Consider the following 15,875-nt stretch of genomic DNA (forward strand, 5'->3'; position numbering starts at 1 on the left):
TTAAACATGCAATTTTTAAACATTCAATGTAAATGGGTGTTTATCATTCAAAATACATTATTGATTGAGATGACAAGCAAGAACCAGTCAGAAAGGAACTGATAGTTGTACCAGAAGCAAAAAACATATTTTGGTTGATCCTGAAAGCTGCAATAAATATACATATATACATTTTAACTATAAACCTTACTTTTTGCTCAACATACAAACACACAGCGTGTAATAAATAAGCTTCAATTTTAATTCAGCATCAAATCATTTTGATATTCTGGTACTCCTTTTGAAAACCATTGAGAGATAAATGTGTCTCTGGCTGATTGAGATAAAGCATTAAGCCCCATTTTCTCATGTGAAAGGTGCACACACACACACACACACACACACACACACACACACACACACACACACACACACACACACACACACACACACACACACACACACACACACACACACACACACACACACACACACACACACACACACACACACACACACACACACACACACACACACACACACACACACACACACTCTCAGTAACAGACTGTGTGTTTGTGATGGTGACAAATCAACTGCATCAGCTAAATCTGTCAGGCTCTGTGAATAAAACTGGTTTCTATATATAGAACAGAACCCACTCTGAACTGGATCCTAAATATATATGTTGTTGTGATAAGATCATCTAGGTGTTTATGACAAGACCAATTATCCAAATCTTTCTCATTCAAATCCCCCCACCCCCCACGTGGTATTCTCCTTGATCACCAGTTGATCACCAGTTGATCCCTGATGAGGCTGCTTAGAAGGGTATATAAACATACCCAGAGCATCCCAGATAATAAAGGAGCCAGAAGACACTAGACTGCAGCTGGAGCAGATTCTCCACTTTTCATCTCAACCACTCCCTGGTTAAAGATGCAGAACGGCACTGAAGGACACAACTTCTACATCCCCATGTCCAACAGGACTGGACTTGTAAGAAGTCCCTATGAATACCCTCAGTTTTACTTGGCAGATCCATGGCAATTCTATCTGCTTGCTGTCTACATGTTTTTCCTGATCTGTTTTGGATTCCCCATCAACGGTCTGACCTTGTATGTCACAGCGACAAACAAGAAGCTCCAGCAACCCCTCAACTTCATTCTGGTCAACTTGGCTGCAGCTGGAATGATCATGGTAATCTTTGGATTCACCATTACATTCATTACCGCCATCAAAGGCTACTTCGTCTTTGGACCTATGGGCTGTGCCATTGAGGGTTTCATGGCTACAATCGGAGGTAAGAGAACATACAGTCACATACACACACCCCCCACACGCAAGACAGTTTTGTATTTTCCTACTAGCACTGACTTTGTTCATAACTACTGGATTATGGGAAAATGTACTTTCTATGACTGTGATATCTGGTTGTCTCACCTGGTCTCACTGGATAAAAGCGTATTTGTGTAATACAGCCAAACTAAGTCAAATTCTAGTTATTTTGTTGCTATATTTACATAATACTTTTGTGTCTCCACTTACGACTGATATAAGCAACCAATCCTGGTCTACGAAACATTAATTGTTTGAGATACACACATTGATGGAGATGCTGGAAGAAGTCTCAGCTACCAAATGGACAACATATACAGTGGGGAGAACAAGTATTTGATACACTGCCGATTTTGCAGGTTTTCCTACTTACAAAGCATGTAGAGGTCTGTAATTTTTATCATAGGTACACTTCAACTATGAGAGACGGAATCTAAAACAAAAATCCAGAAAATCACATTGTATGATTTTTAAGTAATTAATTTGCATTTTATTGCATGACATAAGTATTTGATACATCAGAAAAGCAGAACTTAATATTTGGTACAGAAACCTTTGTTTGCAATTACAGAGATCATACGTTTCCTGTAGTTCTTGACTAGGTTTGCACACACTGCAGCAGGGATTTTGGCCCACTCCTCCCTACAGATCTTCTCCAGATCCTTCAGGTTTCGGGGCTGTCGCTGGGCAATACGGACTTTCAGCTCCCTCCAAAGATTTTCTATTGGGTTCAGGTCTGGAGACTGGCTAGGCCACTCCAGGACCTTGAGATGCTTCTTACGGAGCCACTCCTTAGTTGCCATGGCTGTGTGCTTCGTGTCGTTGTCATGCTGGAAGACCCAGCCACGACCCATCTTCAATGCTCTTACTGAGGGAAGGAGGTTGTTGGCCAAGATCTCGCGATACATGGCCCCATCCATCCTCCCCTCAATACGGTGCAGTCGTCCTGTCCCCTTTGCAGAAAAGCATCCCCAAAGAATGATGTTTCCACCTCCATGCTTCACGGTTGGGATGGTGTTCTTGGGGTTGTACTCATACTTCTTCTTCCTCCAAACACGGCGAGTGGAGTTAGACCAAAAAGCTCTATTTTTGTCTCATCAGACCACATGACCTTCTCCCATTCCTCCTCTGGATCATCCAGATGGTCATTGGCAAACTTCAGACAGGCCTGGACATGCACTGGTTTAAGCAGGGGGACCTTGCGTGCGCTGCAGGATTTTAATCCATGACGGCGTAGTGTGTTACTAATGGTTTTCTTTGAGACTGTGGTCCCAGCTCTCTTCAGGTCATTGACCAGGTCCTGCCGTGTAGTTCTGGGCTGATCCCTCACCTTCCTCATGATCATTGATGCCCCACGAGGTGAAATCTTGCATGGAGCCCCAGACCGAGGGTGATTGACCGTCATCTTGAACTTCTTCCATTTTCTAATAATTGCGCCAACAGTTGTTTCCTTCTCACCAAGCTGCTTGCCTATTGTCCTGTAGCCCATCCCAGCCTTGTGCAGGTCTACAATTTTATCCCTGATGTCCTTACACAGCTCTCTGGTCTTGGCCATTGTGGAGAGGTTGGAATCTGTTTGATTGTGTGTGGACAGGTGTCTTTTATACAGGTAACGAGTTCAAACAGGTGCAGTTAATACAGGTAATGAGTGGAGAACAGGAGGGCTTCTTAAAGAAAAACTAACAGGTCTGTGAGAGCCGGAATTCTTACTGGTTGGTAGGTGATCAAATACTTATGTCATGCAATAAAATGCAAATTAATTAGTTAAAAATCATACAATGTGATTTTCTGGATTTTTGTTTTAGATTCCGTCTTTCACAGTTGAAGTGTACCTATGATAAAAATTACAGACCTCTACATGCTTTGTAAGTAGGAAAACCTGCAAAATCGGCAGTGTATCAAATACTTGTTCTCCCCACTGTATATATAACTACTCACTTTCCTTGTCTCATTCTAGGTCAGGTTTCTCTGTGGTCTCTGGTGGTGTTGGCCATTGAGAGATACATTGTGGTCTGCAAGCCCATGGGCAGCTTCACGTTCACTACCACCCACGCTGGTGCCGGATGTGCATTCACCTGGGTCATGGCTATGACCTGTGCTGCCCCTCCATTGGTTGGCTGGTCTAGGTAACTCAAAACTTTGATTACAGTTTTTTTTACAATGACTAGGACCCATTTCTCAATACTTAGGTCACCTTTTCAAAACTCTTCAAACAGCAGTCTATGTGGGCTAAACTGTGGATACTTTTTCATTGCTTTGGCACAACATGCATTCAATGACTACATCTTTCAAATTTCATGAATAATTTTCTCAGACACAATCACCACCAAAACTCTGTTTAGTTAACATACTCTTTTCAAAACTGTTAAACTTAAGTAAAAAACCTAACATAACACAAAATTGAATAAGACAGCAATTTGCTATATTTCTACAGTAATACTCTATTGAAATATATTCCAAATCTAAAAAATGAAATACTATCAAAACAATTAGACCAACCACAGCTGATTCCCATTGTGGCTGAACACCTACCCGGGTGTTAGTCTTTCAATGTCATTACCATCTATACAAAGGTGTACATCTTTCGAATAATGCTGTACTGTAATGTAAACATGGACCCAGCCAGAGATAGAGAAGTGGCTGACAGAGGAAGAAGAGTGGCTGGGAGTGGGAGAGGGAGAGGGAGAGGGAGAGGGAGAGGAGTACATACGCGTGGTGAAAGAAGACTGAGAGGAAGATCAAGAGCTGTAGTGTCAGATGAGATTAGGGCCACTATAATTGATCATGTAATAAATCATGGTCTATCAATGAGAGAGGCTGGTCTAAGAGTGCAGTCAAATCTGCAACGCTCAACAGTGGCATCTATTGTGAGAAATTTCTGGCAAAAAAACAGGTGAGATGTGCATTCTGCAAGGGCATCTGACTGAACTGCACATTACAGAAGTAAATTGAGCAAAGCCTCCAAATCCACTTGTGTGTAAATGTATTTGTATTTCTGCTTAGAACCCAACGGTTACCTCCCACAGGTGGGAGAGGTAGAATTTTCACTGCTGTGCAGGAAACTGCATTCGTTGATATGGTCATCAGAAACAATGGCATAAAACTCACAGATTTTCGCGACAGAGTGTTGGCAGACAACATTACATTTGGAAATATTCACAATGTAAGCATAACAAATATTTCTAGAGTCCTGAAACAACATCAAGTCAGGATGAAGCAGTTGTACACTGTCCCCTTTGAGAGGAACTCCGAACGAGTCAAGCAACTCAGAAACCAATATGTCCAGGTAAGATGACTGTAAAATATAGAACTGGTTTTGAACAAAACCAAACAGGGCAGAGGCACACAATGGCATGTTTTTAGGTATAATGTAAACTACCGTAATATTATTTTAGAGAGTCATGGAGATTGAAGCCAGGGAAACACCCCACATATTCATCTTTCTGGATGAGGCTGGTTTCACTTGGCCAAAACACGGCAGCGAGGAAGGAATGTGATGGAATGTGATTGGGAAAAGAGCCACAGTAGATGTCCCGGGCCATGGGGGTGACAACATCACAATGTGTGCAGAAATATCCTCTGATGGATTGCTGTTACACAAACCGCTAATTGGGCCATACAACACAGAGCGTCTCATTTCATTCCTGGATGACCTCTATGGAAGGGTTGTGCCAGGTGAGGAAAGGGTTGCAGTGAGGCGAAATCGGCTAACGTTTGTAATTGTATGGACAATGTGGCATTTCACCACTCCCATGCAGTCACAGAGTGGTTTGCAGGCCATCCCAGGATGGTGTCATTTTTCCTCCCACCTTACTCTCCATTCCTCAACCCCATAGAGGAATTATTTTCCTCATGGAGGTGGAAGGTTTATGACCACCATCCACATGATCAAATGTCCCTCCTGGATGCAATGAATACTGGATGCCTGGACATATCTGCAGAAGATTGCCAGGGATGGACCAGTCATGCCAAAATATTCTTTCCCAGGTGTATTGCCCAAGATGACATAAGATGTAATGTGGATGAGAACCTGTGGCCAAATGCAGAAGACAGGGTTGACTAGTATTGCTACTGTATCTGTATCGGTGGATGGTGTATATATAAATTCTTTTATTTTGGAATGACTCAATGCCAAAAAATGACAGAAAACATATTGAAGCATATTGCATCATGTCTGATTCATTCCTGTAACATATACTGCAGTAGATTCTAAACAGTAGAGAGGTGTCATTCTTGTTTTGTAAAGACATTTTACAAAAGAAAACATTATGTAATGCTACGTGTTGTTAGTTTTTTTTAGGTCATTGTTTTATGAGTGACAAAGTGTGTTTTTTAGGTGACAACCTTTGCTAGTGTTATGGAAGAATGAGTTGATTTGAGACATGTATGAAGTGTTTTGGTAGTTTTACTGCATTTTGTATGTGAAATTAATTACTGTGCCAGGCTGAAAGTTGGTTAGGAGAACTGTGTGAAGAGTTTTTTTTAAAGTGACCTAAGTATTGAGAAATGGGTCCTAGCGATGGTACAAACCTGTAATAAGAGGTCTCACAGAACTATACATTGCAAGGGGGTAACTCATCTTGCTCACCACAAATGGCCTTTTCTGGTTTTACTCAAAAAACCTTGCCACATCAGCCTTTTTAGTGGAGAGGTGAAGAGGGATAATGCCAATTTTAGGCTAGAAATGATTGCATTGCAAGGATAGTGTGAACAGATTTGAAAACCAGACCTAATGAGGCCCAATCTTGAGTAGCTTAGAAAATGATAGCCAACAAAAGAATGCAGGGTGTTAAGGCCAAGTATGTTTAGTCGATGTAGTTCAGTGAACCTTAGCTGAGACCTTAGCATGAACCTAAATACTCTCTCCCATAGGCTAGGCTAGACCTTAGGTCAGTGGGATAGCTTACATGATCTTGAGGTGCATAGGACAACCTGAGTTGGATATGTGGTTATCTGACTCAGATCACTTTACTGATGTTGTAACTGCAACTTAGCTTGTCTGATTGTTAACTTCAAATCATTCTATAGCTAGAAGACTCCTGATATCTCCAGGAGTGATAAGTATCATGTTTTGGTCTTTTTCTGTCTAGTACTGTCTTCCCAGTGGCCTACTTGGTGTGTGAACTGCTGACTGCTCATCATTTGCCGACAGTTATTGACACATCAACCAGGATCAAGGGGCAGGGCAATTTGTGACTTGTTTTGGTAATCAGTGGCTGTATTGGAGGGGGAGTGGTTTAATCTCTCCTAAGCAATCAGCAATTAGTACAGGGAGGTGTGCTCTGCACCGATGCTAGGCAATTAGCAATTAGTGTTAGTTCTTCAGTCTCCCCTAGTTTCTCAGCAGCAGGTGTAAGTGGTGGTCGTGTCTCAAAACTAAGACCATCACTGAAACATAGACGGTTCTGCGGCGTTCTTCGAGAGAGAGGAAGGCTCCACACCACTCTGTCACTTGTGTATCTTACCTAGTTATTTACAGATATCATTTTGCTCTTTTGTAGCTTTGTCAACTGTGTGTGTATGTTTTCTAGACTTTAGACTTTACAGATGCTCCCCACCTCTTGGCTGCAATGATTTGTCATTTCTCCTAAGTGGAGATATTTTCTTTTCTCCCTCTCTCATCTGTCCATCTCCTTATTTGAATTCCATGCTGTCATTGTCACTTGTCCACTCAAGCTTAACATTATTGTCATATATCACCCACCAGGTGCCCTTGGAGAGTTCCTTAACCTCATTTCTTGATGATGGCTCACCGCTCTTCGTACTTGGCTACTTCAACCTCCCGTCGTCTGACCTTGATTCATTCCTTTCCAACTCTCTTTTTCCTCTCCTTGCCTCTCTTGCCCTCTCCAGGTCTATGATCACTACATTGTTTCCTTTTCTGTCTACCTTTCCTCTAATCCTAACTAATCTTCCCCTACCTAGATGGTAATGCGTCATTGCAGTCTTCGCTCTCTCTCCTCTTCTACCCTATCATCTCCCCCTTCTGCTAAATCATTCTCACTCCGGTCTCCTGATTCTGCCTCTTCGACTCTGCTCTCCTCCCTTTCTGCATCCTATAATTCGAACTGTCTCCTTTATTTCTGGCCGGCTCAGCCCTCCCCTCCTGCTCTGTGGCCGAGTGACTCGTTACAAGCAAAAAGAGCTTACAGAACAGGGGACGCTGAGCGAATATGGAGAAAAACTAAACTTCTGGAGGACCTATCATACTTTCACTCCCTCCTCTGTATCCACTGCTAAAGGTCACGTTCTACCATTCTACATTTCAAGCTTCTGTGTCTAACCCTATGAACCTCTTCTCCCTCCTTAATCCTCAACCCCTCCCTCTCCGTCCTCCTTCTCTGCGGATGACTTTGTCAACCACTTTGAAAAAAGGTTGAGGACATCCGCTACTCATTCACTCAGCCTATTGAGTCCACTTGTCTCATTTACACAGAACTACCCCACGCCTTGACCTCTTTCTCTCCAGATGACATCCTGTGACTAGTGAGGTCTGGCCGCCCGACAACCCGCCCACTCGACCCCATCCCTTCCTCCCTTCTCCAGACAATCTATGGAGACCTTCTTCCATTCCTCACTTCCCTCATCAACTCATCCTGACCACTGGCTGCATCCCCTCTGACTTCAAACTGGCCCGAGTTGCTCCCCTCCTCAAGAAACCAACACTCGACTCATCTTACATCAAAAACTATAGACCTGTATCCCATTCTTTTCTTTCCAAAACACTTGAGCGTGCTGTCTCAAATCAAATTATATTTGTCACATGCGCCGAATACAACAGTTGTAGACTTACTGTGAAATGCTTACTTAAAAGCCCTTAACCAACAATGCATTTCAAGAAATGGAGTTAAGAAAATATTCACTAAATAAATTAACTAAAGTAACACAATAAAAAAGCAATACTGAGGCTATATACAGGAGGTACCGGCACCGAGTCAATGTGCGGGGGGTACAGGTTAGTCGAGGTAATTTGTATATGTAGGTAGGGTTAAAGTGACTAAGCATAGAAAATAAACAGCAAGTAGCAGAGTGTAAAAATAAAGTGGTGGGGTTGGTCAATGTAAATCGTCTGGGTGGCAATTTGATTAATTATTCAGCAGTCTTGTGGCTTATGGGTAGAAGCTGTTAATGAGCCTTTTGGACCTAGACTTGGTGCTCCGCTTGCCGTGCGGTAGCTGTGAGAACAGTCTATGACTTGGGTGACTGGAGTAAAAAAAAATTCGGGCCTTCCTCTGACAGCGCCTAGTATATAGGTCCTGGATGGCAGGAAGCTTGGCCCCAGTGACGTACTAGGCCATACGCACTAACCTGTCGTGCCCTCTTCACGACTGTCTTTGTATATTTGGACCATGATAGTTTGGTAATGTGGACACCAAGGAACTTAACTCTCAACCGCTCCACTACAGCCCAGTTGATGTGAATATGGGCATATTCGGCCTTCCTTTTCCTGTAGTCCATGATCATCTCCTTTGTCTTGCGCACGTTGAGGGAGAGGTTGTTGTCCTGGCACCACACTGCAGGTCTCTGACCTCCTTATAGGCTGTTTCATCGTTGTCGGTGATCAGGCCTACCGCTGTGATGTCAGCAAACTTAATGAGGGTGTTGGAGTTGTGCTTGGCCACACAGTCGTGGGTGAACAGGGAGTACAGGAGGGAACTGAACACGCACCCCTGAGGGAACCCCGTGTTGAGGATCAGCGTGGCAGATGTGTTGTTGCCTACCCTTACCACCTGGGGGCGGCCCATCAGGAGATCCAGGATCCAGTTGCAGAGGGAGGTGTTTAGTCCCAGGATCCTTAGCTTAGTGATGAGCTTTGTGGGCACTGTGGTGTTGAACACTGAGCTGTAATCAATGAACAGCATTCTCACATAGGTGTTCCTTTTGTCCAGGTGGGAAAGGGCAGTGTGGAGTGCAATTGAGATTGTGGATTTGTTGGGGCGGTATGTGAATTGGAGTGGGTCAAGGGTTTCTGGGATGATAGTGTTGATGTGAGCCATAACCAGCCTTTCAAAGCACTTCATAGAGACCGACGTGAGTGCTACGGGTCGATAGTCATTTAAGCAGGTTACCTTCGCTTTCTTGGGCACAGGGACTATGGTGGTCTGCTTGAAACATGTAGGTTTTACAGACTCGGTCAGGGAGAGGTTGAAATTGTCAGTGAAGACACTTGCCAGTTGGTCCGTGCTTGCTTTGAGTACACATCCTGGTAATCCGTCTGGCCCTGTGGCCTTATGAATGTTGACCTGTTTAAAGGTCTTGCTCACACCGGCTACATAGAGCATAATCACACAGTCATCCGTAACAGCTGGTGCTCTCATGCGTGCTTCAGCGTTGCTTGCTTCGACGCGAGCATAAAAGGCATTTTGCTCATCTGGTAGGCTCACATCACTGGGTAACTTGCGCTGACTTTCCCTTTGTAGTCCGTAATTGTTTGCAAGCCCTACCACATCCGATGAGCGTCAGGAACCGTGTAGTAGGATTCATTTTCATTCCTGTATTGACGCTTTGCCAGTTTGATGGTTCATCTGAGGGCATAGCAGGATTTCTAATAAGCGTCTGGATTAGTGTTCCGCTCCTTGAAAGCGGCAGCCATAGCCTTTAGCTCGGTGTGGATGTTGCCTGTAATCCATGGCTTCTGGTTGGGAATGTATGTACGGTCACTGTGGGAACAATTTTGGCAACACACCTGTTGACGCAGCCGGTGACTGAGGTGGTATACTCCTCAATGCTATTGGATGAATCCCGGAACATATTCCAGTCTGTGTTAGCAAAACCGTCATGTAGCTTAGCATCCGTGTCATCTGACCACTTCCGTATTGAGCGAGTCACTGGTACATTCTGCTTTAGTTTCTGCTGGTAAGCAGGAATCAGAAGGATATAATTATGGTCAGATTTGCCAAATGGAGGATGAGGGAGAGCTTTGTTTGCGTCTGTGTGTGGAGTAAAGGTCTAGAGTTTTAAACGTTTTTTTCCCTCTGGTTGCACATCTGACATGCTGGTAGACATTAGGTTTTCCTGCATTAAAGTCCCCGGCCACTAGGAGCACCACTTCTGGATGGACACTGTCTCTGATCAACTTTCTCGTTATCTCTCTCAGAATGATTTTCTTGACCCTAACCAGTCAGGCTTCAAGACGGGTCACTCAACTGAGACTGCTCTTCTCTGTGTCACGGAGGCTCTCCGCACTGCCAAAGCTGACTCTTTCTCCTCTGTTCTTTTCCAACTAGATATATCCGCTGCCTTCGACACCGTGAACCATCAGATCCTCTTTTCCACCCTAAAAGCTGGGCATCTCAGGCTATGCAGGCCGCCCCTACCAGGTGACGTGGACAGGATCTGTCTACACCACGTACTCTCACTACTGGTGTCCCCCAAGGCTCGGTTCTAGGCCCTCTCGTCTTGGCTCTATGCACCAAGTCACTCGCCTCCGTCATATCCTCAAATGGTCACTCCTGTCATTGCTATGCAGATGACACTCAACTACTTTAATCCTTCCCCCTTTCTGACACCCAGGTGGTGACACGCATCTCTGCGTGCCTGGCAGATGTCGACCCACCACCTCATGCTCAACCTTGACAAGACGGAAATGCTCTTCCTTCCGGGGAAGACCTGCTCGCTCAAAGACCTCTCAATCATGGTTGATAACTCCACAGTGTCGCCCTCCTAGAGTGTGAAGAACCTTGGCATGACCCTCGACAACACCTTGTCATTCTCTGAAAACATCAAAACAGTGACCCGCTCCTGCAGTTTCATGCTCTACAACATCCGTAGAGTACAACCCTACCTCACACAGGATGTGGCGCAGGTCTTAGTCCAGGCACTTGTCCTCTCACGTCTGGACTACTGCAACTCGTTGTTGGCTGGGCTCCCCACTTATGCTATCGAACCCCTGTATCTTTTCCAGAATGCTGCAGCCCGCCTGGTTTACAACCTTCCCAGGTTCTCTCATGTCACCCCACTCCTCCGCACACTCCACTGACTTCCAGTCGAAGCTTGCATGCACTACAAGACCATGGTGCTTACCTATGAAACAGCAAGAGGAACTGCCCTACCTCTAAACATCTGAAACCCTACCTCTTCTAACAGTCTCTTAAATAATCCTCCTTGACCCCCCCCCCCATTCTAGATCTGACTGTACTGATAGTTACGTTGAGGAACATTTGTATTTTTATGCCTGTGATATGAGGTTGTCCCACATAGCCATTTTAAGATTAATGCTCTAACTGTAAATCGCTCTCGATTAGAGCATCTGCTAAATTACTAAAATGTAACTGAGACGTTCTGGAGACCACTGTACTCAGAAATAATGGAGCATGAATAGGTCTTCAAACTAAAAAAATATATTAAAGTCGTTTTACGTGGTTTATTCATTCAGCCTTAGTGGAAAGACTAGAAGAAACATGTTGGCCATATCGGCTTAAACCAGTGAATGCATCAGTGCAGCCTTGCCTTAGAACCGGAGACCCCAATGGTCTAATATAGTCTTGAGGCGTGAGTACCACCAGGGTGTGACACCCCGTTGATTACATTGGTGCGAATCGCAACTTCGACTTAAAGTTTCACTTTTTTGTGCATTGGTTTAAATAGGAGACTAAGTGAATATTCGAGATAAGTGGAAGTTAGGATTCACCCTCAATGGATAGATAAATTGCAAACTGTGTCAAATACCCAGTCTGATTAGTTAATACTTAACTGGATGAGAAATTAAAGATTGGTTTGGTACTGTAGAGGGAGCAGGCAATCAATCTGCAGACAATTTGCCAACCTTTCCCCACTTCAATAGACTGGGGAAAGGCAAGTCAGTTAATAAGAACCAATTCTTATTTACAATGAAGGCATACCCCAGCCAAACCCCGATGATTCTGGGCCAAATGTGCACCGCCCTATGGGACTCCCAATCACGGCCGGATGTGACGCAGCCTGGATTCAAACCAGGGACAGTAGTATCGCCTCTTGCACTGAGATGCAGTGCTTAAGACTGCTGCGCCACTCGGGAGCCCACTTGAGTAGCTCTCTACTACAGTACTGTACAGTAGCTCTTTTCAGCCTTGGCCTCTCAGTTTTCTCGTTGTTATGTTATTCATAACTTAACTGGCACAGTAAACTGCCCACTTCTTTCAAATAAGGTGACACATTATTCTAGATTCAGTTATTTAATTTACACCTGAAGTTAAAATAGTATCTGGTTCTCAAAGATCCGATCACAGTGGCCAGGAAGGTTTTGGGAAAGATTGTGATCTGACCTGGTGACATTTTGAGTTTGTGTTTTTAGGATGCTGACAATAGCCTCTCAACATTCTGCCCTTCGGGATGGATTTGGCACTGAGACAGGGCAAAAACCATCTCATCTGGTTATACTGCATCAGTATAGATAAACGGCATCTAAGTCAATAATCTGATTTTATACATTTGACAAGTATTGTATTCATAGTAAACTCCTTTCTGAAAGACTATCATTCAGAGACTTAATTCGAGGCATAGCTGTGATAACCTTTTATACATTTTAAAGTAAAATATTTCAATACAGGCTCATTTATTGTCTTTCCCATATAGATATATCCCAGAGGGCATGCAGTGCTCATGTGGACCTGACTACTACACCTTAGCCGAAGGCTTCAACAATGAATCATATGTGATCTACATGTTCACCTGCCACTTCTGTGTTCCTGTCATCACCATCTTCTTCACGTATGGAAGCCTTGTCCTCACAGTCAAGGCGGTATGACGGTTAATGCTAGTACACTGCTGACAGACAGACAGTTTGTCTATCCCTTTTTCCTAAACACAACAAATTAATCCCTCGATATTCGGTGGTTGAACGTAGTTGAGATATACTGCCCATACTTTTTATCAAACAATTACCTGATTATCTGACTTCATGTGTTTTCCCTTGTTTGTTTTCAGGCTGCAGCTTCCCAGCAGGACTCAGCATCTACCCAGAAAGCTGAGAAGGAAGTGACACGTATGTGCTTCCTGATGGTTTGTGGTTTCCTGATTGCCTGGACCCCCTATGCCAGCTTTGCTGCCTGGATTTTCTTCAACAAAGGAGCTGCCTTTACAGCCACAGCCATGGCTATTCCAGCCTTCTTCTCAAAGAGCTCAGCCATCTTCAACCCAGTCATCTATGTGCTGATGAACAAACAGGTTGGTAACATATTTTGATCTCTCTCTTTTTGTGCATCATGGTTTATGTTGGGCAACTTGAGAACGTTAACAATCTATTCCTCTAATTATCCTTCTCTCTCTACAGTTCCGTAGCTGCATGTTGGCTGCTGTAGGAATTAGTTCAGGAGCTGATGATGAGACCTCTGTGTCAGCAAGCAAGACAGAAGTGTCCTCTGTGGGCCCTGCATAACAACTTCAAAGGATTACATTTTTTACATGGACTGGCATATTTTCAATTAGGTAGATTGATTTTATAATCAGAAGATGCCCTCTTACAGTACAGTCCTCAAAACATTGCATAATCAATCATAGCCCATTTTTATTCTGCATTTTATGTTGCAGTTTCTTAGATCACCGAAGCACAGGAGAACTTTCACACTGTGATTTTTCATTTTTTCCCAGCAAGGTGAATCCTCAAGAGTTTTCATGAATAACCACTTGAAGGTTTGGTTTATGCTCCATAGCTTTGGGCACCCGTCACATTGAGACACAATTCCCCTCTGAGCATCACCTGCTGTAAAGGACAGCAATACCACTAAAAGGCAAGTCATGCTACTGTGACAGAAAGTGGATTCTTGCCAATTACAGGGGAGGGGGGCAGCAGGTAGCGTAGCGGTTAAGAGCGTCGGGCCAGTAACCAAAAGGTTGTTGGCTTGAATCCCAGAGCCGACTAGGTGAAAACTGTTGATTGAGCAAGGCACTTAACCATAATTGCTCCTATATGTCACTATGGATAAAATTGTCTGCTAAATGATTAGAATGGAAATGTAATTACGCTTCAAGGCATCTCTACCCTTTCACAAATCTGCACTTGGTATACTGACTGTCATTCTTTTTCAAAAGAATGACATACATACCACATTAGGACTCTTTTCCATTGCTTCACACAATACCTTCTCTACATAATTGCTTTCATAGCTGAGGTGGTAAGATGCCTGTTGTGAATGGATGACCTTGAAATGGCATAGTGAACTACTCTCATGCTTTTGTCTTGAAGGATTGAGATTGAATTGGTACGAAATGAGGCTACATACACTGAGTGTACAAAACATTAAGACCATCTTCCTAATATTGAGTTGCTGATTGTGCCCCTAATGTCCCTTCACATGTGGGAAATCCAGGAAGAGAGAAGTCTCCAATAACAACTATGTGGATTGTTGGGAGTTTTAAATTGCTTAGGAGCCGACAACCATAATTGTTCTATTTATTACACACCTTTGCCCTCAGAACAGACTCAATTTGTCAGGGCATGGACTCTACAAGGTGTCGAAAGCATTCCACAGGGAGGCTGGCCCATGTTGACTCCAATGCTTCCCACAGTTGTTTTAAGTTGGCTGGATGTCCTTTGAGTGGTGTACCATTCTTGATACACATGGATAACTGCTGAGTGGGAAAACCCCAGTAGCGTTGCAGTTCTTGACACAAACTGGTGTGCCTGTCACCTTGTACCATACCCTGTTCAAAGGGACTTCAATATGTTGTCTTGCCCATTCACCCTCTGACTGGCACACATACACAATCCATGTCTCAATTGTCTCAAGGTTTAAAAACCCTTCATTAATATGTCTCCTCCCCTTCATCTACACTGATTAAGTGACATCAATAAGGGATCATAGCTTTTACCTGGATTCACCTGGTCAGTCTTTTTCATGGAAGGAGCAGGTGTTCCTAATGTTTTGTACACCCAATGTACATGTGGCTTTTGTTGGCCACCTTTATGCAATAATTTGCTGAAAACATTTTATAAATACTTTTTAATGTTATTTTAGATTAATAAATGCATGCATCAAAAGGTTTTTGTGTCGTTGAATGTTTTTGAATGGATATGTGCAAAAATATAATTATATGAGAATTAATGTTTGGTTGTTTTGATCCCAGTTGGTCACATGTTAGGCGCGACCAACAATATTAATTGATTTATACACAAGGTACTACCAAATAAGTAATTCATTTATTGCAAATTCATCTTAATTGCCATGTCCTATACAAGAGTCTGTATCTAGTCCCTGGCATGTGGTCCTCATTCTTTCTCTACAGTTTCATACATGCTGGCCATGTTGTTTTGTGGAAAGAACTCAATGGGTGATGAGGGGGCTTCTTCTGTGTCAACAAGCAAGACAGTACTCTTCTCTTCTGGGCCAAGTCTTCTGGGACTCTGAATCCTCTCTTCATTCTATTTACTTCTTCCTAAGCTGCTCTTATGTGTCTGACAGTCACTGTTGGTGTCAGATATCGGTGATTGATTGTGCTGACAGTGACACTAAGCTCTGTGTTTAACCTATAGTGTCACCATGGATTTTCTCAACAAGCTAATGTATACACGGAAAGGCCATATTAACCTTTTACTGCAATGGGCTAAATCAGGGTCACACACGCTGCTTATTGGTAGTCTT

General features: G+C 43.5%; 1 protein-coding gene across 1 annotated transcript; it reads left to right on the plus strand.

Moving 5' to 3' along the window:
• Nucleotides 1-862: 862 nt before the first annotated feature.
• Nucleotides 863-15,276, plus strand: LOC139536031 (green-sensitive opsin-like). Its single transcript, XM_071336133.1, has 5 exons — nucleotides 863-1,282; nucleotides 3,275-3,443; nucleotides 12,871-13,036; nucleotides 13,222-13,461; nucleotides 13,568-15,276. Exons 1-5 carry the CDS (start codon nucleotides 919-921, stop codon nucleotides 13,670-13,672), a joined length of 1,044 nt encoding a protein of 347 aa, XP_071192234.1. The 5' UTR covers nucleotides 863-918; the 3' UTR covers nucleotides 13,673-15,276.
• The last annotated feature ends 599 nt before the right edge of the window (nucleotides 15,277-15,875 follow it).

Source organism: Salvelinus alpinus, chromosome 12 (genome assembly GCF_045679555.1).
Source record: "Salvelinus alpinus chromosome 12, SLU_Salpinus.1, whole genome shotgun sequence".
Classification (NCBI taxonomy): domain Eukaryota; kingdom Metazoa; phylum Chordata; class Actinopteri; order Salmoniformes; family Salmonidae; genus Salvelinus; species Salvelinus alpinus.

Excerpts from the sequence above, each read along its gene's own strand:
- LOC139536031 (XM_071336133.1), top strand. The coding sequence starts at position 919 with ATGCAGAACGGCACTGAAGGACACAACTTCTACATCCCCATGTCCAAC. Across the intron at positions 13,037-13,221 it reads TTGTCCTCACAGTCAAGGCG|GCTGCAGCTTCCCAGCAGGA; the intron begins GTATGACGGTTA and ends GTTTGTTTTCAG. Across the intron at positions 13,462-13,567 it reads ATGTGCTGATGAACAAACAG|TTCCGTAGCTGCATGTTGGC; the intron begins GTTGGTAACATA and ends CTCTCTCTACAG.